This window comes from Protopterus annectens, chromosome 2.part2 (assembly GCF_019279795.1).
Source record: "Protopterus annectens isolate FY-2018-M chromosome 2.part2, PAN1.0, whole genome shotgun sequence".
Taxonomy (NCBI): domain Eukaryota; kingdom Metazoa; phylum Chordata; order Ceratodontiformes; family Protopteridae; genus Protopterus; species Protopterus annectens.
In genome coordinates, this window is record NC_056730.1 from 880259096 (window position 1) to 880285596 (window position 26501).

At 39.6% G+C, this 26501-nt stretch overlaps 1 protein-coding gene across 6 annotated transcripts in view; it reads left to right on the forward strand.

Moving 5' to 3' along the window:
* The window catches only part of STARD4 (StAR related lipid transfer domain containing 4), a 206281-nt gene that overhangs the window by 58000 nt on the left and 121780 nt on the right, over window positions 1–26501 (forward strand). The window contains exons 2-4 of one of the 6 annotated variants that reach the window (XM_044064193.1): window positions 7793–8061; window positions 8563–8805; window positions 22819–22939. In XM_044064193.1, the coding sequence (XP_043920128.1) occupies window positions 22835–22939 (105 nt within the window). In that variant the 5' untranslated portion in view covers window positions 7793–8061; window positions 8563–8805; window positions 22819–22834. Of the gene's footprint in view, window positions 1–7792; window positions 8062–8562; window positions 8806–22548; window positions 22613–22818; window positions 22940–26501 lie in introns of those variants that run through there. The other 5 variants (XM_044064195.1, XM_044064194.1, XM_044064197.1 and 2 more) reach the window with 5 other exon arrangements.

The following is a 26501-nucleotide window of genomic DNA, read 5'->3' on the forward strand; positions in this document are numbered from 1 at the left end:
CTTATCCATCATTCCATGTTTTCTGGTACCTTTGGGCCTACCTCATTGTCCCAAGCTTTTCCTACCAGCCTTCTCTTAGAATAGTGTTAGAGACATCTTGCCAAACTCCATGAAAACTCCATTTGTTGGATTAGTACTTGCCATCTTGATTATGACCCATTTATAATATTGAGTCAGAATACTGGCAAGACCAGGTCTATATCATGAGAGTGATATCTTAAAACGTCAACTCTCAGTTGTTCGATATGAAAATGTCGAACACCAACTTTCCCGAATGGCCAAATCACTGATTTCTTTCCAATGGAAAGAAATTGGTTGGCCAAACACCAAGCCACACAAAAACATACATATTTAAGTGGGGGGGCTTCACTACCCACACTCCCCAACATGGGAGGCTGTGCCTCCCACCCCCCCCTAACTAAATATTATAACTCCGAGACCGCAGTACAGTCAGAGAAAGGGTAGGTGTAACAGAACGGTCATTCGGGAAACTTATAGTTCGACATTTTCATGTCGAACAAATGAGAGTCGACATTTTAAGATGTCAAGTCTCATGATATAGACCCTGCAAGACCTCCCCTCTGTGGGACCATCCTGGTTGGAGTCTTTCGGATCATTATCCTTCAGGAGCTGTTCAGGCCAATTATTGTTGAACTTTTTCAATAATTTTCATTCAGACAGTGGTTAAACTCATCAACTTGTAATCTCACATCTTGCTGTGCAAGCCAGTTTTTTTCCACTACACTACCCTAGCTGATGTTCTTCATCTCACATTGCTGCAGTCCTTACACTTGGGTAGTCCGCTGTCCTCGGTCGGCCCGAATATCAAAGTATAAGGCTGACGTCGGTCAAGGCGCATTTGACTGACATCAGGACGTCAGGGTACAAATGCGCATGACCTACGTCATATCCTCAGTCTTTTTTGCCGCATGGTCCGATGCAGAAGCAGCATTGCAAGTGCCGGTTGGCGTTCTGAGATTTTTCGATTTCGAAGTTTCAGACCGAGTTCAAAGTTGGCTAAGTACCCTGTTGGGGAATATTTTAGTTTTTTCTTGCCTCAGTCATTTACCGGATGTCAGAAAAAGTCAATAATTGCATTTCTTGTGGGAAACAGATACCGCATAGAGATTATCATACTTTGTGTATTCCTTGCTTAGGGCCTGAGCACGACGTTGTTGGCTGTCGCTCTTGTGCTAGACTTAATAAACGCACTATAAAGAGAAGGTTGGATTGTGCAAGGTTAGTCTTTGGGAAGCGGTGCAATTATAAAATGCCGTCGGATGCTCCGACGCCCGCTTCTTCGAAGAAGCGCAAGGACAAAGCAGTTAAGCCTAGGCTAGAAGAACCGTCCGTACCGGACGCCGGTTCTTTAGAGGTGTCGGTGGAGCCGGTGGTTCCACCGGAGGTTTCTTTGTGTTCCCAGGGTGAGACTTTATTATTGCAAGATGTGGCCTCTCAGGAGGCAAGTCAGGCTGAGGGGGCTTCTCAGGTTACTATTCTCCCCTCCCTTCCCAGGGTGGCTAGGCCCTCTCCTTCTGTTTCAAAGGCTTCTCCCAGGGGCAGGCCAGGTTTGACTTCAGTTGGTGTTACCCCTAGCTCTTCAGGAACTGTGCCCAAGAAGCATATGCTTAAAATGGCAGAAGATTTGATTACTTTGATTAGGGGTTCTATGCCCCCTCCTGATAAGAGACCTAGGATGGAGTCTGAGCTGGGGGGTTTTGAGCAGGCTTCAGATGTTTCAGAGTCTTCGGCTGAAGACTTGCAGGAGTACTCTCCTTATTCTGATTCTGATGTGGATGATTCTACTCCTTCTGCTTCTCCTCCTGAGGATTTTTCTTTTTCCGAAACTCTTCATTCCATGAGGGAGCATTTTAAGTGGGAAGGTCAGGACTTCTCTGATTCCAGGAAACGGCTTAGGGAATTTTTGTTTTTACCCCAGCATAGGCCTTTGGCTATACCTCCTGTTTTGGATGTAGTGGAAGATGTTTTTTCAGAGGCTTCTCTTAATCCTGATTCTTTGCCTCCTGCTCCTGTTAAGCCGGATAGGTATTACAGGGTGCCTGAAGCTCATAAGTATCTTTTTAAGAGTCCTAGGGCAGACCCAGAAACTGTTAGCCAGGGGCCTAAAGGTGTTAAGGCTTCTGTTGTAAAGAATCCGGTTCCTGCAGACAAAGAGGCTAGGGCCTTGGATAGATGGGGAAAGAAAGTTTATACTTCTTCCACTCTTGCTATGAGGGCTTTGAATTGCCAGTTTCACATGTTGAAATACCAAAACTATCTCCTTTCACAATTAAAGTCTAAGGTTGATGCTCTAGCAGTTGGTATTGATTGTAAAGAGTTGCAGGATTTAGTACATGTTTCTGAACAGGTGGGTAAGCATTCTTTGCAATGTGGTTTTCATGCTGTACAGGCCTCGTCTAGGGTGGCTGCCACTGGGTCAGTTCTTCGCAGGCACGCCTGGCTAAGGGATCAAAATTTGTCTGAACATGTTAAAACAAGGATTTTAGATGCTCCTTTACAATCTGACGTGTTGTTTGGTCCTCCTGTTGAGGCAGTTTTAAAGAAAATGGAAGACAAGGCTAAGTCTATGCAGACTGTTAAAGATTTTTTGCAGGTCCAGCCTCCAAAGTTTAGTAGAAATTGGCCTACTAAGGGGTGGACGTATCCTTCTTATGATTCCCAGTCTAGGGGTAGATCTAGACGTGGTAGGGGCAGAGCGCAGGGCTCTTTCAGGCCTAGAACAGGGAGTTCTCCTGCACAGTCTTCAGGTGAGGGCAGGAGTCAGTCCTTTCGTAAACAGACCCAATGACCTACCTTTTCAGCTGCCAGAGCCTTCTCGTCTGGCAGCACCTTTGGGAGGAAGGTTGGCACTTTTCAAAGAAAATTGGAGTTTAATTACCCAAGACAGATGGGTATTGGATATCATACACCACGGTTACAGGTTTTATTTCCATACCTTGCCTCCTTTCAAAGGCATGCCAGACGTTCCTCCTCAACAAAGAATAGAGGCTCACAAGCAAGTTTCTCTGTTACTCCAAATAGGGGCCATACAGCCGGTCCCTATGCCAGAAGTGGGCCTAGGATTTTATTCTCGCCTGTTCCTAGTACCGAAGAAGGGGAACACGTGGAGACCAATTTTGGATTTATCTACCCTCAACACTTATCTGGACATTCCCAAGTTCAAAATGTTGACGTTACAGCAGCTTTTACCTCTGCTGGGCAAAGATCATTGGATGGTAACTTTGGATCTCAAGGAGGCTTACCTTCATGTTCCTATCAGACTAAGTTGCAGGAAGTATCTGCGTTTCGAGCTGGGACTTCTCACTTTCAGTTCTCTGCATTGCCCTTTGGCTTATCTACTGCGCCCAGAGTATTCACGAAAGTTCTGGCTCCAGTGATAGCTTTCTTCAGGCTAAAAGGAATACAGATCTATCCTTATTTGGACGACTGCCTGATTCTGGCTCAAGGAAGGGAAGAGCTTCTTCATCATTTGGAATATGTGATAGCAGTGCTAAGATGCCTGGGGTATTCTGTGAACGAAATAAAGTCCAGTCTAGTACCCTCTCAGGACATGTGCTTTCTGGGTGTGAGACTGAATACAGCATCCCAGATGGCCTTTTTAACCCCGGACAAACAAAAGAGTCTATCCCTTTACTTCCATCAGCTATCTCATCAGTCCGGGCTGACTGCAAGGACAGTCCTTCAAGCCTTAGGGTTCATGGCATCTTGTATTCTGGTGCTTCCCAATGCCAAACTGCATATGAGGAAGCTGCAATGGTATCTCAAAAATGTGTGGACACAGCACTGCCAGGATCTAGACACTGTCATTCAAATAATACCTTGCATTCAAAAGGAATTTTTGTGGTGGGCTCAGGAATGTCACCTAAACAAGGGACTCTCTGTGACCCGGCCAGAGGCGAGTCAGATTTTAACGACAGATGCCTCAGACAAAGCTTGGGGAGCTCATCTAAATGGAAAGTGGATACAAGACAAGTGGCCTGCCAGACTACAACATCTACATATCAACCTGAAGGAGATGTTAGCAGTCCAGTTTGCATTAGTGGCTTTCAAGGATTTACTTCTTCCAGGGCAGGTGTTGATTCTAACAGACAACACAACTGTCATGTGGTACATCAACAAGCAAGGGGGAACGCATTCTTATCCTCTATGCAGGCAAGCAATGATTTTGTGGGAGACTGCTCTCAGTTTACAGCTCAATCTTCAGGCAAGGTTTCTGCCAGGAGCACAGAACTCCTTAGCAGATGTGTTGAGCAGACGAATTATGGATCCCCACGAGTGGAAATTGGATCCTCATGTATTTCAGAAATTGACAGTGTCATGGGGAACTCCAGACATAGATCTGTTCGCTTCTCCACTAAACCATCAGCTGCCAAAGTTTTGCACAAAAAGGTTTCATCCCACAGCTTGGAAAGTGGATGCTCTTTCTTTCAATTGGAGCAATCTTCATGTGTATGCCTTTCCTCCTCTACCTCTCCTCCCAAAGGTACTTCTAAAGGTCAGACAGGACAAGCCAAGGATGATTTTAATAGCTCCAGATTGGCCTCGACAGCACTGGTTCCCATTACTGAGAAGTCTGGTACGGAAGCCTCCATGGCCTTTGCCTTCGATTCCACACCTGTTGTCACAGGAGGACAGCCATTTGCTGAATGTCAAGCTTCACTCTCTTCACCTAACAGCCTGGCATATTCTGTTTTGAACCATAGAGGGTCTCAACTTCCACAACAAGTTTTGAATGTGATTTTGGAAGCTAGAAGGCCTAGTACAAGGAAAGTGTACGCAGATAAATGGAAGAGATTTTTATTTTGGAGTGCAGCAAAGATTTTGATGTTTCTGAGCCTAATTTGAGTGTGGCTCTTCAATATCTTACTGAGTTACTGGACAAAGGTTTGTCTTTCTCTTCTATTAAGGTTCATGCTGCAGCAATTTCGCTCACTATGATTGTGTCCCACCATTGTTTTCTCATCCTTTGTTCAAGCAATTTCTTAGAGGGGCAAAGAATATAAGACCCCCACGAAGAGCTCCTACTCCTGCTTGGGATCTCAATTTTGTGTTGGAGAAACTCACTCTACAACCTTTTGAGCCTGCAGCTACTTCTGAGTTGAAATATTTATCATGGAAGACTGCTTTTTGTTGGCAATTACCTCTGCAAGAAGGGTTTCTGAATTGCAGGCCCTTATGGCGGTTGAGCCTTTCTTGATTTTCCATAAGGATAGGGTATCATTACGCACTAATCCTTCCTTTATGCCTAAGGTGGTTTCTAGTGTGGCTTTAAACCAAACTATTCATTTGCCTACTTTTTATGCAAATCCCCAAAATAAAGGGGAAAAGATTTTGCACACTTTAGATGTACACAGGCAGTTGCGTTATTATTTGGACAGAACTAAAGGGTTCAGGCAGTCTCAGCAGTTGTTTGTTTCTTTTGCTTTGAGTTCTCAGGGCAAGCCTGTGTCAAAACAAACTATTTCTAAGTGGATTGGGTTTTGCATTGCTTTCTGTTATTCCCATCATGGCAAGGAGATTCCAGCTGGGATTAGGCCTCATTCCACTAGGGCTACTGCCACTTCAACAGCATTTTTGAGGGAGTGGCAACCAAGGATATTTTGGAGGCAGCTACTTGGAGTTCAGTGCATACTTTCTCTAGGTATTATCACCTGCCACTTTACTCTAAATCCAGGGCTGGTTTTGCCACTGCTGTTTTGCAGGGCATTTTGGCAGCTCCTGCTTCCTTGTAGTTAGCCATCCTCCCTTACCTCTGCTTTGGGATTCTACCCAAGTGTAAGGACTGCAGCAATGTGAGATGAAGAACATAGTACAGTTTTGTACCTACCATAAATGTAGATGTTCAAGATCCACATTGCTGCAGTCCAATTTACCCTCCCTCCTTCCCTCTGCAGTTAGAGGTGGTTGTGTGGGTTGGGTTGTACATATTGTGTATATTGTATATATTGTACATATAGTTAGTGCAAGGGTGGTTGGTTGTTTGTTTGCTGTCTTTTGGTTTTGACCTTTATTTTTAGGGTCTTCTGACATCTGGGGCAAGAAAAGACTGAGGATATGACGTCAGTCATGCGCATTTGTACCCTGACGTCCTGATGTCAGTCAAATGCGCCTTGACCGACGTCAGCCTTATACTTTGATATTCGGGCCGACCGAGGACAGCGGACTACCCAAGTGTAAGGACTGCAGCAATGTGGATCTTCGAACATCTACATTTATGGTAGGTACAAAACTGTACTTTTTTCAATCCTGAGATCCCTGTCCTTTTATTAGCAACCTTCTGATTAAGAACACTGGTAGTATTTTTAATGCTTCTACTGCTTTACAATCTGTAGTATCTTCCCATTCATGCCTTGGACTTTGCATTCCCAGTTCTCATTTCTCTTGCATCCCCATGTCTAAAGGGACATTTCTGTCTATAACAATATGGTGCTTGTGTACATTTGGGGTTTCCCAAAGCATTTTTTTTATTGAAGGCCTAGGCAGAGCACTTACTAAGTATTTGTGCTTAGCACAACTTCCATGTAACTATGCTTAATTACATGTATATCAGTGGTTAATGTTTTATATCAGATGCATTTGTTTTTCTTTATAAGATCATAGATTAGTACTAGGCCAACTACCCTTGTGGCCATTTTCAGCCTAGCCAATTAACCCATGTGAGAATCAAACCATGCACATTTTGTCTATAAGGTAAACACCTTAACCATTATGCCATCCTCCCCCTGTCTGTATAGTACTTGGGAATAAGCACTTCAGTAAGACTGATTCATATGCAGAGTTTAGCTGTTCCCTCTTACTCATGTCTGCAAAAGCTGTTATAGCCTCACATCTGACTCCATTCACCAGTCTTTATATACGTTCACTGATTTTCCTTACTACTCTTGTTTCCTTCACATAAACATAAACTTCTTACGCAGTTCTCCAGCTTTTTAGTATTAACCCTTCTATGCTTTCTTTGGATATCCTGAATCATCTCTCTGGTGAAGATATTTTTCTTCTTCTCTTTTTATTTCTTTTTATGCAGCACCCAGTTGCTTGTTCCATTTCTTCTACAAACCATTTTTCTTTCTCCCTTCCTACAATTATGCCATATTTCTCTTTGCCCTGCCTTCTGAAATTCATATAGTACCACTACAACTTCAGTCTTGGGCACTGACAACCCAAAAGTGAGGCGTACAATAGCTTGGTTACTGGCTCATGCTGAATGTTATGTACCTTCATATTGTTCACATCTGACTATTACCTAGAAGTTTTTTTTTTTCCTTTCAATCTGTTAATCAGTCAGTTATTAAAGTTCTTAAACATAAGCACTGTACAACAATAAACTTTGCAGTTCACAAATCAGTGAAATCCAATTCTTGTAGAAGAACTGAAAATTAATTTAATTGATTTAAAATACTTAATTAGAAATAAAGCTAAAGCTAGCTAATAATTCGTAGATTCTCAGTTAAGTAAGTCAACCAGTATTTATGACCAGTATTTAACAATGTGCAAATGGGTTCACTGAAGACATGAAAGGTAGACAGTAAAATTATTGAGATCATTGCTTGTGATGTCAAGTCATGAAATATATCTATTGTAGTTAATAACTTTAGCAAACTGTACAGAATAATGAAATAAAATAAATGAAAAATACCAACACCCGCCCAAACAAATGTAAGATAAAGCAAACTGTGCTGGCCTTGCAAAAAGTTGCCAGTCCAAGAAAGTTAAGTCATATAATATAGTCAGCCATGGAACTGTTATTTATTTATTTAACATTTGTTTACAGGGAAAGTCCAACCTGGAACAAGCCAGTTTTCAGCGGCGGCCCAGAGAGAAACACTTCTGCTGAGACTTCATCCATATGGTGCGGTTTATATTGCAAATCCTCTCCAAATGCACTGAAATGTATCAGAGATTGCATCACTAAGAAGGCTGTGATAATAGGCAATTCCATGGAAAACAAACCTAAATCCTTCAGTAGGTTTTACACCTCCTGTCACTTCCGGATCCAAGTGAAAAAGTTAACAGGAACAAGAAACCATCTCATTTGCCAGTGTCAGTATTCCATCTCAGCAAACAACATCTTATATCCCGTATTAGGAATTCACCGTCACTAGCTTTCACAGCAGTGTTTGATAAATGGGTGTAAGCCATGTCCTAAGTGGATCCTTCAGATGAATACAGCTATTGTGAAAAACTTGTGAATTTCAGTCAGATGTATTCTTCACTTATGATTAAATTATGGGCATTTTTTAGAGAACTAGTAAGAGAGTGAGTTAAACCAATATGACTGGGATATAAAAACAAATAAAAATGAGAGGGACAATGCAGTGAAAATACTTAGGCAGCCAGTCTTCACCATTTCTAGTCATACTAATACATCTAATTCACACACATTTCAAAATAAGTATGTTGTTACTTAGCTTTGCTATTTATTTCACTTACACACATTTAAAGGCATCACTTTTAAAGTATACAGTGCCAGCTTATTACAACTTATGTGCTTTGTGATACTGACCCATTTCCACTATTGTCTTATTTACCTTTGACTAACAGGATAACGGATAAACTGTAGCAGACAAGAAGGATACATTATTATAAAAATTAGTGTGAAAATTCCTCAAACTGGTCTTCAACAAATGCCTGTGCATATCACTTTTGTTGCGACTATTAACATAACTGTGACATCTTGCTACACCAGGGCCAACCGTGGAATCACTGATGAAACTCCCTGCAGAAGTCTCAAGTATGGTAGATCCACTGTGGAGTCACTGCTGAAACTCCCTGCAGAAGTCCCAGGTATGGTGGATCCTGATGCTCCTAGGTAATTGTCTGCCATATCTGCTACAGTAAAACATAATGGAACATGATAGACTTGATAAACAGATTATTTTCCATGTCTTTAGCTTTAAGGATTCCAAAATGCATGTTTTCTTCACATTGCCTCTGTGCTTTTTGGCAGGCATATCTTTTTGTACTGTCCATTGTATGCTATTACAAGGATCTTATGAAATTACAGAAAAGTAAACAGCTAATAAACTTGGTGCTGACTGAGACTTTAGTGAAGCAGACTACGTTTTGTGCAGGAGGAAAATTTATTCTACTGCAACATAATAATAAAAAAGATTCAGTGCTCAGGAATACACTCACACACACACACACACACACACACACACACACACACACACACACAGGCATGCACACACACACACACACACACACACACACACACACACACACACACATACACACACACACACACACACACGATCACAAACACTAACAAAGCAGTAAAAAGCATGAATGAAAAAGGAGTACTTGTGCTAAACTGGATCAGGAATATTCATGAAATTCAGTAGTCATATTGACTGAAAAGGTTCTACCTGGCTTCTGTGTGACACATAAATAATGCTAAAAAATACTCATTCTGTTCCCTGAAATTAGATGCTAGAGATCTTGCTGCTAACCAGCTGCTGGCTGCTGGGTACAGTACCCATTTCTATAGTACTTGGACCCCTGTAGCAATCTAAACTTTGGTGCAAGTGGTTCTTCCAAACCTGCTAGTGAGTATTAATTTTTTAGAAGTATACATTTGTACATTTCATGCTGTAGCTTCCTCCTTCCCTTTTAGATATTCCTGACAGAAATTATATCCAGAGACCTAACTAATCTAATGTTCTTTGTTGATCCATAAACTTACAGTATAAAGATTTCTGAGCTACAAAACCAAGCCCTCAGACCATACATTACCCTCTGCACAGCTGGAACTCCAATCTGACCAATAGTACACACAGCAACGATTTTTATTGATTGACAAACTTGAAATATAACGTACATTATAGTAATTCACTATATTACTGCTTTTTAATCAGCTTGTGCGGCTGCTTGCATATCACCTTGCCGATCTTCTACTACATCTGCTCTGACATCCCCACTTAGCTGCTTCTCCACACTAACCCACAAATTGCCAATAGCTCTTCTGCTGCTTTGTCCTTCTCTATAACTTACTCTAATTACAGCTAAACCCTCTATCCACCATATAACTTACGCTAATTACAGCTAAGCCCTCTTTCCACCATATTGTACTTTCCCTCCACCAACAGTATTTTTGTTAGGATGCTCCTCTCCCTTAGGAGTCCACATTAAGGCTCTGTATCCTTTATCTATCTGCCTGCCTCTTACTGTTCACAGTTCCATTTCTTATGCGACTTTTTTAGGTTGTTTCTGCCAGCTATCTTAGAGATCCAGGTGTAGCCCCACTCCGTTCACCCTCTCTATGTTCTGGCTCACTCCTATCCCCTACTTTGCCCCCATTCCCACCCACACCCATTTCAGTTAGCTTTATACTAAGCCAAACTCCCTCTACCCCATCATTTCATCCAATCATACTTCCTCAGCTGTCTAACTCCTCCCATTATCTCTGTACAAACAATCAAACTTCATCAATCAACCTAACTCCTCCCATCTTATTCCTCTCATCCAATCATCCTCTTTTCTATCTTCCCATCTTCTAAATCCATCCTATTACATACCCTTTTTTAACACAGTTTTACATAACTTATTCCTTGCTACTCCTTTATCTACTATCTTACCATTCTTACTCCACCCAAAAAACTCTTTTCATCATATATATATATATATATATATATATATATATATAGATATATTTATATATATATATATGTGTGTGTGTGTGTGTGTGTATATGGATCTACACATTCTAACGAATTTCCGTTTCACTTGAAATGTGAATCCGCGAATGCATTTACATGAAAGTGCGTTTCAATGAAAACACACTTTCATGTAAGTCCATAACAAACAAAAAAAAATAAACACTTCAAACACTTTTATGCAGGGGGGACAAGCCCCCACAGCCCCCCCCACCCCCTACTTTAATATTCTCACTCCAAGGTCGCACTACCATAGGCTAAAGGGAATGTTCCCTCATCCCCATTGTACTACGATCTCAACAACAGTCCGCTTAGTTGTACATCAACACTAAACATTGATGTACAACTAAGTTAACATGCAAACTGCATGATTTGTCTTTATTTACATGATTTATTTTTTATTTTACCTACTAATTTATGCGAAAGTGTGTTTTCGATAAAATGCACTTTCGCGTAAATCCACTCACGAATTTCCTGTTACGGTGAAACAGAATTCGCTAAAATCAAGTAGATGCATATATATATATATATATATATATATATATATATATATATATACTTCCCTGTAACACTATTATTCCTAAATATAACAAGTTTCTTACACACATAAGCTCTCCTCTCTATAATGTCTTTCATCTCCTATAGTATTCTCTTCACATTCTGTCTGTACTTCTATCTTCTATTACAATGAACATCACATCAAAGAACTTATAATAAATATACAACTGCAACCACTTACTCAAAATGCCTTCACATCAACCGAAACTTGGATGTCTATTAATCATCTGACTCTATACCTCAATAAAACTAAACTCCTGATATTCACCCCCCAAAAAAACTACCCCCCTTAACAAGAATTAATTCACTGTTTATTCCCAAAACAACACTATCATCAAAGTTGTTCCAAATACTCTGCTAGGTATCATCATAGATGAAAACCTAACATTTGACCTCCATAGTCGCAACAACATAAAAAAAAACACATTAAAAATTGGGTATCCTCTATAGACACAACTGTTTCCTTAGCCACACTGCAAAAATGTCTCTAGCCACATCCTTTCTGCTACCATCTCTATTATATGGCACCCGTATCCTTACCAACATCCACTCCTCTCTGAAATCCAAACTAGACACATGCTACAATAAGATTGATAAATTCATAACAAATGCAAAATTCACAGCGCACAATTGTTCATCACTATGTCAACTAAAGTGGGTTGAACTTGAACACTATCTGACATATTTACATAAGTACTGCACATAAATGTATATATAAACCATGAAATTGCTCTTCTCTTTCTTTTCTACTGACTGTACCACCCAAACAGACCTCTTAGATCTGAAAACAAACTACTGCTCAAAGTTGAAAAAACAAATCTCTCAGCTGGTTTGATGCATTAGTGTTTCACTGTTTCAAAACTAGGAAGTACCCTCCCAACACCAGTCAGAATCCCCAGCAGTCCACCTCTCTTTAAGAAGTCCCTTAGACAACACCTTTCCTCTCTCTGGCAGTGCACATGAGCCAAAACAACACTCCCCAAAACCTGACTCTGTCCTTTAACACCATACCTTATTCCATCTCTACTCCTACACAACTTATCTGTCTCTCACTTTCCACAAATGACCCACTTGCCTTCTAAATGTACCAACTATTCATGCCTTCAAACTTGTAAGTGTTAATGATCATAAAACTTACATATATTATTTTTGTGCAAGCTCCGTTATTACTATAAGTAACACTGCACATTGACTGTAATGGCTCAACTGCAACCCTCCCATTTAGTTGTACTGACCATAATGATCTACTTTACTGTTTAATATCATGTATTGTGAATGTAAATACTCTGTAGTGTATTAGCTCATATTATTGTATGTATTGTGACTGTAAATACTCTGTATTGTGTTAGTCCATGTTATGTATCCACTAACTACCTTGATTATAGCAAGCTCAGATGCTCATAAGCCCAGTAGTTATTATACAGCAGGAACTTCTTATTGTAACATTTGTTAATGTCTGTTATGTACTTCACAGATAAAGATTCTAGTTGTCTACAGATGTACTATGTTCTTCATCTGTAAATATGTTGTAAGTAATTGCTATGTTATATTGTTAATCGCTATGTAATCCAATGTAACTACTGTCTGTTTATTTTAACTGTGGAGCTTTTCTCCCTGGGCCTCCGCTGAAAATGGACCTATGTCCAGTCGGACACTCCTGGTCAACAAATGTAAATAAATAAATAAATAAAAATGTATTGTTAATCGTAGTTGTGGAGCTTTTCTCCCCAGGCCTCCACTGAAAATGGGCTCACCTTGGCCCAGTGGACCTTCCCATTAAACAAATGCAAATAAATTAAAAATAAATAAATAATAAATAGTCATTGTGGTAAAACACATCACAGGCAGACTTCATTGTATTAATAATTTTTTTTTAATATTTTGCTTTCTCTCCTTTGATGTATGCTGAGTGACCTTGAGTTGCTTGTGTAAGTCGGGGGAATATACAATACCCAGCCAGAATTGTTTTTAATTTTGGAGAAAAGAATGAATAAAAAACCTCATCTGTGTGATGAGTTATGGTTGGGATGACTTGTGAGTCAGCGAGTCAGTAGGAAGCCATAATTCCAACAAGGAAAAAATCCTCAGACAGCATTTATTCTGCATCTTCCATTCAGCTTACATAAGACAAAATCTGGCATTTCTTAGAAACACTTTTCATCCATTTTTGATCACTAACTCTGATGTATTCTGAAAAATGTGATGCATTTATTACCTTCTCCTCCTTAGCAACCACCCCTGGATTTATAATTCCTGGTTAAAGTATTTTTATCTACTGTCAAATGAGTATCTCAGAGTAAAATTACAAAATACCTTGTATAAATGGCCACCCTTTATCCTTTGCTTCCTTGCTTATCATCAGGATAAGCATTACTCATGGGTGCAGAACCAGCAGGCAACACCCAGAGGGAGGATGCAGTTAGGGAGTATAATGACTTGCTGTAACAATGATCAAGAGAAAGAAAGGCTTAGGATAGGTCAGAGCTTGGGGGAGAGTTGGCAGAGAGAAACTAGCTGCCTGCAAGGGACAGGCTCCGTTTTATCCCAGAAAGGCTCGCAGCACTTAGTACATCTCAATGATAATACCTTTAAAGTAAGATGGGAAGGGGAGGGGGAGAAAAGATGACAGAAGCAGAAAAAAGGGGTGGGTTTATGGGCAGCGAACAAAAGAAAAAAAGATGTAGAACACGATAGGGGGACAAATTAGGGTAACATGGAAAGTGGTTGAATACTATAATTGTGAAAGCAAGTAGTCTGAATAGAGAGATGGGAACCCGTAAGCAGTGTTGTAGCATGGTAGGATGGACAGCACTGGTGTCACAAAACCACGGGCCACTGATGAGAGGGGGTCTTACTTTAAGTTGTTCAGGAATGTCAGACAAAAGAAAGATGGAAATGGAGTAGTAATCTATATAAAGGAGCACATCAGATATGAGGTCAGAAATAAAGAAAAACACTGAACTAAGAATGGGAAAAAGAAATGTGTATGTTAAGGCAGGAATGGAAGGGAGAGCTGGAAACTGAAACAAAAGTATCATCTCTTGGACACAGCAAGTCAGGAGGATGAAAGACTGGAAAAGAGATCAAAGGAGTGGGGTAGGGGAAAAGGATAGTACTCAGAGAGGATCTAAATCGGCCAAGAGTAGACTGGGGAATTCCAAGCTATGAGTAGAGAGGGACTGAAAGTTAAGCGAGGTCTTGGACCATAAAGGATTCATTCATGTGATGCAAGATTTTACCAGAAACCATAGAATTCTAGTAATTTTCCTGATTTCATCAGAATGTATAGAATAGAATTCTGGTAATTTTTCTGCTTTTACCAGTAAGGATATAATTCTTGTAATTTCTGCTGTCAAGCTGTGTGTATGTGTGCTTTTTTAATTGCATTTATACCAGTGTTTTATTTGATGTTATTTAACTCTCTGGAGATTTTCTCCTTGGGCCTCCACTGAAAATGGGTATTTATTATCCAGCTGGACTTTCCCAGTAAACAAATACCAGTAAATAAAATAAATAAATATATTCCCTAATGAGTATCCTCTTCTGTCTTTTAGCAGTCTGCCAGTTAAAATGCAGGTGTTTTCTTCATAGTATCCTGGTGCTCTTTGTTAGACGTGCCTTTTGTACCATCCACAATATTGCCATTCAAGAACCTTATGAAATTAATGTAAACAACTAATAAATCCTTGTCAGTATTGTTCTGGGTAATGAATTATTGACTAAAAGTAATGATGCAAGGAAAGCTCAAAGGAAAACAACCAACAACAATGGTGCAGGATTTTGGAAGACTGGCTTATGCTGTGCTGGGGAGAGGGTCAAGGATGAGTCAGGAGACTATCAACAAATATATGGAATGGGTTAGGGATGGAGTATTGAGATCTGTGGTAAAGGGAAAAAGAGAGAATGCCAATATGGCTACATAGAAATAGGAGACTAGCAAATATGCCAAAAGATAAGACCCACACGAAGTGGAAAGGGAGGGGGCAGGTGTAGGAAGAACAGTGCAACAAGATTAGCAGAAAGGCAAAGAGGGTGAGGGCAGCAAAGATGTAAGTTCAAAGGGAGTTAGTAGAAGGGATCATACATAGAAGGAAAGACGTGGGGAGTGACAAAAAAGGCAAGGCAGAACAAAGTTTGTAGGGATGTGATAGAAGACTGAGAACAAAACAGAGGTACGGAATGAAAGCTTTGCTTCAGGTTTTACAAAGGAAAACAAGGGTAGAATGCCATGCTAGAAGGGAGACAGGAATGAATGGTGAAAAAAGTGGATGGACATTTGAGTAGGGAGGGAGGAGCTTGACAGGGATCTAGCTGCTTTTAGGGAACATAAAGCACAAGGTTCAAATGGGCTGTTTCCTGTAGTATTCAAACATCTGGCCACAGTTTTTGGCAGACTCTCTGATGGAGATCTTTAGTAATTGTAAGAGTACTGGAAGACAGCAATTGTGTTACTCTTGTGAAGGATGGTAAGGAGCAGGAGAAATGTGGTTAACTACAGGGCTGTTAGCTTAACAAGTTGTGTCAGGACAGGCCATGGAGACAATCCTGATAAGAAGACTGGTAATGTGTTTTTAGAGGTTAACCTTCAGTAGGACATAATCCAGCTTGGGCTAATGATTAGAATGAGTTCTTGGCAAAACCTGATATAGTTTATTACTGATTTTGACAGCATAGTACCAGTAGACATGGTTCATCTGGACTTGAGCTTAAGCTTTTGACTCATTCTCACACTCAAGGTATAATAGGAACATTGGAGGAGGTGGGGGAAGGATGAGGACTGTGGGACTAGATAGCTGTATGTTGTTATTGTAGGACACAGAGCATTGTGATAAGAACAATGATGCCAGAAATTCAGTAAGTGACTAGAGCAATACATTGAGGATCAGGTCTTTCCCTGTACTTTTTTAGTGTGTCTCAAACATATCTGAGGGAATAGTGAGCAGGATCATAGCTTCTCCACTGCCTACACAAAAATGGGTGCAGCAGTGGAGGATGGGAGGCATAACCTAAGGAAAGATTTGGAAAGGCTTAACAGGTGGGCAGAAAGGGCACAATTATAGTATCATTAGAATGGAGGAGTAGAACAGATGGCAACAGAGCAGGAAAAGGGTATGGATACGTTGATCACAACTGAACTGTACCACCAGGAAGAGAGTGAAATGGCAGGGGCAGCAGCAAACTGAATGTTCGTCCCTATTCTTACGTGTGTACACACCAGAATCAAAGATGGAATACTTGATCAGCAGGGCCTTGGTCAGCTCACATCTTGAGTGCTACGTGTAGTTATGGAGGCCACACAAGGAAAAGGGCAACAGGTTTTTTAGTAGGAATCCAGAAGAAAACCACTGGAAAGATTCATGGGATGGAAAGGAAGGAATATGACCAGAAAGTAGAGGAGCTACCACTCTTCTCACTTGAGACCAGAAGAAACAGCAAGATATGAGAGTGTGCAAAATCATGTCAGGTTGATATGCAGGTGGTCATCCTGAACAGGAAGGAAGGAAGGCATAGGAGGCGACACAGGTAGCAGACTGTAAGGACTGACTACTGCCTGGGTTTCTAAAAAATGCTTCTTCAAAGAAAGGGTTATAGACCCATGGAATGGACTATAAGAATACATGGTAGTAAGGACACCCATAAAAGTTTTAGAGAGCATATGGGAAAGATGGAGAAGGGGTGCAGGAAGGTTAGGGATGGAGAAGAGGTAGAATGTGAAATGTACTTGAAGGGAAAATAGGTATGCCTATTCTTTCCTTCTGCCATCAATCAAATCTAATGTAATGGAAATGTCTGTTTTTAAGTACAAATAAAGATGGATTAAGATGGCTGCCATGAGGTAAACACTCCATAGGTAGAGCTGTGTCAAACAGCAATACTTTGCATTAAACCAATAAATCTGCAGATACTCTATGTGTTTGTCAGTCTGCAAGGATTAATAGTTATTTCTGACTTTGTCTGTGGTCTGCTTTGCAGCACATGGCTGTTGCTTGGAGCTGATTCTTCAATCAACCTGAACAGTAAAACATTGTTTATATACTGAGCAATCTGCACTTCCTTATTACAATTTGGGACTAATGAAAGCTATGGCTACAAAGACTAAATTCTCCTCTGTCATTTCACTGGTGAAAGAAACTGTTAATAAAAGATATAAATCATTATACAAAGAGGAAAAAAATAGACTACAACTAAATCCAAGCCAAAACAGTAATTTGGGATGGATGAGCTAAAATCAGCTTTACAACCAATCCAAATGGCAGTCTGCAATGTATCAGATCAGTTTAACACAATATCAGCCACCCTGTCTGACATCTCCAAAAGAACTGACTCTTCTGAAAACAGAATAACTCTCTGTGAAGACAAAGTTGAAGCGCTGCAGCCTCCAGCAATACAAATTTTCAGGAAACAGATTAAATGAAAAAAAAAAACTGACCTAGAGGCACATTCTAAAAGAAATAACATAATAATAAGGGGCATTCCTGCAAAGCTCGAACATCAAGACCTCATAAAAACATTCCAGGAAATTTTCAGTAACTTCCTCAACGACCAACATACTGACACCAATAAAATAATAGAAAGAGCTTATCAAGTTAAACAGAGATCTCAGTCCGACAGTTGTCCTAGGCAAATATACTCAACAGTACTCAACTACCAAGATGTTCAAAAATTAATGTAGCAGCTAAATCTAAACCAGACTTCACCTGGAAAGGTAATAAAATTAAATTAGCAGTAGACCTTCCTGTAGAAATCAAAATATAACGACAAAAACATCTATGATATTGTGACTACCTAATAAAAAGTTAGTTGTGACATGCCTGGCTACTAAAGGTCTTGTGTCTATTGCAAGACGTTTAAGTTTTGAAAGGCCTCCAAATGATGACTAATGCCATACCCTAAGAAGAACAAATGACAAAGTTTGTATTCTTACTATGGTGACAGGTTATCAAGGCCATACCCCTAAGATCAAGAACCTTACATAAGAGGGCAAATGACCACTGGGATACATCAAAAAAATTACTTCTGCTTTCATACTGTAGGGTAAATTTCTTGGTTTGCTTTTCATTGCACAGCTTGTATCAAAATGTATTAATCCACATCCAGGAGTCTAATCATTTCACTGTACTTGGCACTTATTAGTCCGATCGCTGACTATAAGGCACCTTTTGGTATGTGTTTGTTCAAACACTTGTCAGAATTGGAATGAATGTAATCCTTTCTCACGTTAAAAAACGAAGGGCATAAATTATAAAAACTATGCAGATTGTCATAAACACTCATCCTTCTTCTCAGTATCTTAAAGACTACTTAAAAGCAACCTGTGCCTCATGTATAGAGATTCAGCAGACCCTATTCTGTCAGACCTGTTACACATTCACAGGTCTACTGACATCATAAACAGTTACTGAAGGGAATTCAGTCATTTGTACAAAATAAATAGAACATGTTGGAGGGACAGGTTTGTATCACAGAGAATACCACTTCTGTGGCGTCATCTTGCACTCCATGTAAAACAAAGTACTTACTCTTTTCAAACATAATTGGGATAATGAATGGGTAACTGCAAATTCACTCCCGGTTTAGCACACATGTCCCTCATGGATAAGGGAAATATGTAAATGTCCCATCATATCTTCATTCCACCCATCGCTGGGTTATTTGTATGCAAAATGTAAGGCTTAAAAACTACCATTGTAATATATGGCTAGGCTTCATTAAGATCGTCACAGATTAATAGTACCTATAAACCTTTAAGTAGCTTGTTGTGTTAACATCAGAGAACCCCAAGCACACATCACTGAAGCACAAATAAATTATTTAAGATGAAAATCACAATCAGTGGCACATAAAGCTGCTAAGGTGCTGATACTGTCACTAACACAAACCCCTAAGGCTATGTTTATATGTGGGGGACAACCCCACGTACCCCTCTTACTTCATTAGACTGTAAGCTTGCACAATCTCTGTGATTAATGAAGTACCTATTTTTAGACAAAGCTGATTATTGTACTAATTTCTGGGGGTTATGTGCCTCTGAGTATGAATTATTAAATAGCAGATATGTGGAAGGCTAAGGGGTTCATGAAAATGCCTCCTTGCATATTCACTCTTGCACAGATTGAGTTCTTCAGAACTCTGTTTTCAAGTTTGAATTCATCATTTTTATTTCAAGATGCAATGCTTTAGGTATTCTCAGTTTCAGGATTTTGGTCTTATAATTTTGTGCTTTACTGATGCGTACTCAAAGATTCTGCAGGGCTTTTCCAAAAACCACCAGCACAACAGTAACTAAGAAATGAAGGTAGGTGAACAGTAAACAATTTCTCATCAAAGCTTTCACAAAATAAAAGATTATGGCAAGATGTCAACAGATCAAGCCCAATGAAAACTAGTTTTTGTATTAAATACTTTCATCAGTGAAATTTTTTCGGTAGTGCCTTATTTACACTTTGAGAAATAAAACACTTATAAATAAATATTAATTATAATATAATAATTAATTAATAATATAAATAAACACTTATAAATAAATCACTTAGCTTTATAATGGCAGAGCAATCCCTTAGGGCACTCTTGACAAACAGGGCACTCTTGACAAACATTTTATCTTTCATAACTGTCCTGCATTCCATTGTGTGTATGTTTTATCTTATTACTTTAAATCATCCTTTAAGCTGCCAGCAACAAGTTTCTTTGACTTCACCTGTCTTAACCCTGTCACCAGCGTTACCTCTGAGGTTGTATGTTTGGTGCCCTCCTTCAAAGGATAAGAATCAGGGTGATTTTATAGGCCAAGTCCTAATATTAATACAAGGAAGAGTTGAGCTGAAACTGAAGTGATTGCCAGCGGCAGGATGTCCATCTTCCTTCCTGGATACAATATTTGTCTGTTTCTTTCTTGTTCCTTCTTGAGATTTCTGGCACATATTTATGCCATGTGTTAAATATATTGCCATGCTAGGAGAATGCCTGCTCTATAGCACACAACAGACAGTAAAATGCAGTGAATATCCTATATAGAACAGTTATATTTGTTGTGCAGTTTTCGTATTGTTATGTGTGTCATAATGCACAGGGCCCAAGAAAACTGGAGCTGAGGGCATGAAATGGCTATTCAGCAAGGATAGTCTGTGCTGTGATTGTCTTTCTGTACTGAATTTCTTCACATTTCTTTTAAAGCACAATGCTCACACATGGAAAATAATATTAACAAGAATGATGATTTGCTGAACTTAGGAAGTAGATAGATATCTTTTAGGGAAATGGCCACATAGAACATTTCAGATGTACATGCAGGTTATCTCATTTTTGGCGATTTAAATCAATTCAACGTATGGCAATTCCATAGCTATCAGTGATTGTTCTGAATTAGCATCCTTTGTGTTTATGGAAATTATTTCAAAAAGCATTGAATAAATGCTGAAACCAGTCACAAAGTGTGTATGCTAGTCTGAATCTGTGTGCTAGTTTGGACATGTGAAACACCTTTAATGGCCTTATGTCTGTCACACTTTGAAGTCATAGTAAACATGTTCACGCACAATGCTCAGTCATGAAAGCTGAACATCTAACAACACATGCCCCCTGAAAGGGTAATACATCTGCCAGAAATGACAGATACTGACAAGATTATTACAGAATAATGCACATCAATGTAGTGAAACTGATTACATACATTTTAACTTAATATTAGACTGTAGCTTAGCCTCTTCTCTAGGATGATTGTGTTATGACACTCTTTTACCTGACACTCTGTGAGGCATGCCTCCAATAAGTGTCTATACAATTTTAATAATATTACAGTGCATTAGAACCTAATAGGTGGATTGGACACTCTAAATTGGCCCTTGGTGTGTGTGTGTGCGTGTGTGTGTGTGTGTGTGTGCGTGCGTGCATGCATGTGTGTGTGTGTGTGTGTGTGTGTGTGTGTGTGTGTGTGTGTGTGTGTGTGTGTGTGTGTGTGTGTGTGTGTGTGTGTGTGTGTGTGTGTGTGCGTCTTCTGTGAAAGGTTGGGCGCCGGGCTGGCAACCTGACACTGTAAAACTCCACTGCCAGTCATGAGCAGACAAGGTGATCTGCAGTGGCGACCCCTAATCAGGAAAAGCCAAAAGAGGAAGCTTAGCATTGTAGAGCAAGAGTTAATAAAGTCATGTGGATTCAACCTACTTGGCATAAAATTTGCATTATGCTTTGAAATGCATACTTTAAACGCCAAAGACTGACTTACATACCAGTTCTTGGCACAACATTCATTACCAACAAATTTTAAACTGCCTTTGCTAATGTAAATTTGTTACTTTATTAAAATTCAGCTTCTGTTTAACATATATTAGATTATCTCTTGTTTATTTTGTAGTCTACACTTCCTTAGGTGCTTTCTCATATGTAATCTGTCTGTTGTTAAAAGCATGCTTTTATTTTGTGTCCCTTTCCAGTGATGGCTACATACCATAGATTTACTCATTTAATAGAAACATAGTTGTCAATCTGTATAGAAAGCAGACTAGAATATGTATATATATTCCCAAAGGATACCTTCACTTTCTTTTCAAGATGCCTGTATGAAAATCATTCACGACTAGTGCAAGCTGACAAGGTCTGTCAAGGTAACAAGTTGCAGTTGCATCCCAAGCTATGTTTGTGTACTGATGAACTGCTTACTGGAAATTTTTGCAAAATTCATGCCAGCATAGTGTAAAAATAAACATAAAACCCCGTCAGCAGAATTTTTACTCAGTTCATTACCACAGTTTGATTATACAACAAAGCACACTCTTGTATTGTTTAATTTGTCACGCATAATACAGATCAAGCATACCAAGGTATTATGTAATAACCAGAATTTCGCAGAAGTGGTATGAATGGTTTTTCAGACTTTGGTAGAGTTGCTGACAGAACATTTTTTGTTATTGTTGTTCATTTGGTTAGTAACTGCTTTTCTGAGGCTGGGTAGCAGTTAAAACTATAAATGCAGCACACAATAACATTCTTCAGGAATAAAAGCTTACGGTGCAGCATTGGGTTACTGCACTTGACCTACCTACAGTTTGAGGCAGTGAAGTACTTGGAAGTCAGAGTGAGTAAAAGGGAGTAAACAAGCCTGCACCATGCCAGACTAGCATCCTCATTTAGGTTTGCTGTGGTGTCTGGCTTGAAAAGTGAAAAGCACCTGACCAAGCAGTGTATGCTTAACCTCCTGTAAACATTCAGCACTAACTTTTGTTCATTTGGCTGGAGTAGTACTTGGCTCTGTGTCTTTATATAGAGTAGAAGCTGAGGGGAAACAAAAAGGAAGCTAATTAATTGCAAAAGAGATTACGTGATGAAGCTGACAGGAATATATCATCGACACTGCACAAGAAATGTAATTACTACTGCAAAAGGTACACTTTGCAAACTTTGTGACTTAGATACCATATTGAGGCAAAAATTGCTGATTAATGTAGTTATAGTGCTAGGACTCTAGACTTAATTCATGGCCTTGATCTTTGCAGACGTTGGGTAGATTATTAACTGTGCTTGTCTAGAGCTGGTCTTGTCAGAAGAACTAAGAAACAGTAAGAGACAGTAACATTCTTTTGTCTTTCAGCACAGTTAATCAAAGAATGGAATGCCTACCTGATCCCACTTCTTTAGCTAGAAAATTAGGAAATACTTTGATTGAGTACCATAACACTGAAGAGTCTGAATGGCGTGTTGCCAAAGAAACGGTAAGTTGCTCGAAAAAGAAAAGCATTAATTGCTTTATTTGTTGAAGTCTGGATATGTTACCCTTGAACATTTATTTTTAAATAATATTTATACATGCTCATTATTTACTGGTGTGATGCAGTTTTAATGATTTACTAGGCATCCTTCCTTAATTTTGCCCCCGCTCAGTGGTTTCTTTTTTGCTGTAATCCCGCAGTTTAAACTGCAGTGTAGTGTTTTTATGATTTGTTTGATTAAATCCTTTAATAGGAATGGCAAATACATGCTTTAACTTAGATAGTGAAGAAGTGAACAAAGAGAAAAAAGGATATCATTTAAAATTGCATCTAAATTTACTCTGGTAAGAGAACTGTAGGATTTTCCTGTTGAACTGTAAGAGGAAGAAGGGACGGGGCTATGTATAGTGCAAGCAGCTTTATCTATATGTTGGCAAGGATATGTGCATATGTGGACAGTTGGATGAAGATTTTTGTGATGCTATGAAATTACTGATAGAAGTATAGGAAAAGAAATTATACCTCCATTTGTGGAACTGTGAGCCAGAAATGCACATATTTTGTGGAGATTTGCCATAGTGTTCATGTATTGGACATGTGAACACAGCTAGACAAGCGGTTTCCACAAATCCATAAACTGCTGGAAATGTACAAACAGGAGAAATGATGTTAGATGACATTCAAAAAGCTACTTTAAAAATTCTTATGGTTGGTACTTTGTTAAACTTACATTACTATGGACTTCATAAGGACAGGTTAAATATGGACGAACTATGGAAGTGCATCCTTGTACTAGGAATGGCCTGGGTATGGAGCAGCTTTGGTAATGAAGACTGGCCAGCAGAATTCAGCTGTTACCTGTAGTTCGCAAATGTAAAAACAAGGCTTCAAGGTTGTCCACTTTAGCTGGAAAGCCAGTTGGTTTAAGATCCGTACAAACACAGACAGTAGTAAAGTATAATTGGATAAAAGTGCAGAAACGATGTGTTATTCTGCATTATCATTGTAAAATTCACAGCAATATTGAAATGCAAAGAATGTCTTTGTCACAACAAGCATCCATAGTGAACACCATAGTGTGCACAAACACTGAGATACACACACAAAATCTGTGTACTTATGCTATGAAAAATGCTTAGCACTGTGATCACAGTAGTAAACACTGTATAGGCACAATGCACAGTAGCAGTGAATGGTAAAAAATCAAAGCTGCCATTTGCCCGCTTGTACACCCATGCAAACACATGACACACACACACACACACACACACACACACACACACACACACACACACACACACACACACACACACACACACACATATGTGCACCCATACACACTTTGTTTTTGGAACTTATAGTACAACTCCTCCTCCAAGCACATCTTACCCTATCCAGATCAATATTGTAGCATCCCCCTCCCATAACATACATTTTTTTCATCACCTAACACCCACTCACCCAGATGTCGATATCTCCCTTGTTAGGATTTCATGGTCAATCAATCAGTGCACCCTGCTGAGCAGTGGTCCACATTCTAGTAATAATGTGGTGCTTCAGAGATATGCATGACATCTTAATTATGCTTATTCTGCTGTACTTTTAACTTAACTCATACTAGGTCATGGAATATCATTAGCATGATTGCATTTGTGAATTGAATTATTGCTCTTACTGAATCCCAAAATGAATTTACCATGACTCTTTATTTAATGGTATATCGTGGCTATAAATCCCAGTACCCATATTTCTGAAACAAAAATGAAACAGTAGCAGTCTTTAAATCTATGATCTGGGACAGTTACAGCAAGACCACCTGTAACAAGTTTGGGTAGATACAGTGTTGCACATGTAGAAAATAGAGAGATGCACTTATTCAACCAATCATGGAATGTCATGATATCTATAAGTACTGACTACGAGCAAGCAGAGATGCAGGTGATGATAATATGAACAAAGCAAATCCTCCTGCATAGAAACATCTTATGTGTCTTTTTATCTAGTACTCCCCATGACCCTTTATGGTTTATGGTCTGCAATGGCTTTAAAAGTACCTTCTGTGCTAGCCTTCCACCTCACAGGATTCCTAAGGGATATGGCTTGGAATACCATCTTAGGACTCATAGACTCCATAAACATGAGGCAAAACCCTCCCTTACAGATCTCCTTCAAAAAGCCCAACTACCATCAATAGGAGAATGAGAGAAGGTCAAAGAAAAGGCACAAGGAATCACAGTCTATAGAAGGTAAATCTCCCTTTATTCATAACCTAATGAAGAAACAGATGTTTTATGAGACCCCATCTTTGCCTTACAGCTGTACTAATTCTGGAGCTACAATCTCAGTCTCATACTTAGAAGATTAGTCCTTTTTGCTCTACTTGGAGACCTGACACTGTCCTCCTGGCTGCAGCAGCAGCCCTACAGGAAACACCACAGGTGGTTCCTATGCCTACCTTCTCCATTCACCACTTGCTATTAGACAGATATCCATCTGCACAAGAGCTTGGTTATGATCATTAGGTATCACCTGGCAGCAGGCTTCAGGTGTTTAGCATTCCTAGTTATCCACAGGTGATTGACTGCAGGAGGCTGAAAACTGATGACACCACCCCCTCTTAAATCTTCATCGAAGTGTCAGGAGTTGTTATACTTGTAAAAAAAAATCATAAGTCTCACTGATATTATTATTACAGTTACTTGCTTCCCCTTCATTAAATCCATTTGTAGCAGTCAAAATGATGCCATATTTCCACACACGATTCCCTCAATATCGATAGGGCAGGTGTCCTCGGGCTTCTGACCTGCAGTGTTAGCTATTTAGAAGAACTAATTTTCACAAACTCCCTTGTCCTTCTCTTAGCATATTGTGCAAGGAGTGTCTCTACTGTCCTTCCTTTTCAGGGTCATACATATGCTTCAGCCAGGATATGCGTTTCAGAAAACTGTTAATCTACCTTCTCTTCTTCTCTCATAGCAGGCTGGCATCCTTGTTCTACAGTTCACCCATGCCTGAACCACACCTTGAAATTTGCACTGTCCTAGGCTGGAGATCAGTCATCCTCCTCAGCTGAATCAGTCTCTGTGCCAGCTTTGATTCTTCAGAAAAGCACCATAGCATTTATATTTTCTCAGTCCTTTCTCCCAAGAGAAAAAAAATGAATACCCACAAACCATTCTGACTGAGATTGCGGTACAATGGATATCAAGGAATTTGCCCTTTTTCCTCATGGCAGTGTGAGCTCAGAGTTGGTATATTGAATTAGCTGTGGGTATGGGTGGTGCAGGGAGGCTCCCCCCCTTCAAAAGCATTGTTTCTGTTGTTTGCAGGTGTTGTTTGGGTTTGGGTTTTTTAGCTATGGACTGACCTGTTGATCATATGGTCTTGACCATATTGGATGTGACAATTCAGCTGTTCGATACTTTGAAATAAATCTAATGCAAAAGCTCCTCAAAAATAGAACCATCCAAAATTTTCTGCCAGACCAACAAGGAATACAATAATGTTACAGAGTCTTTTTAGATCCTTTGAACTTTGGATTCTCCAAGAATGCACATTTGTGGCT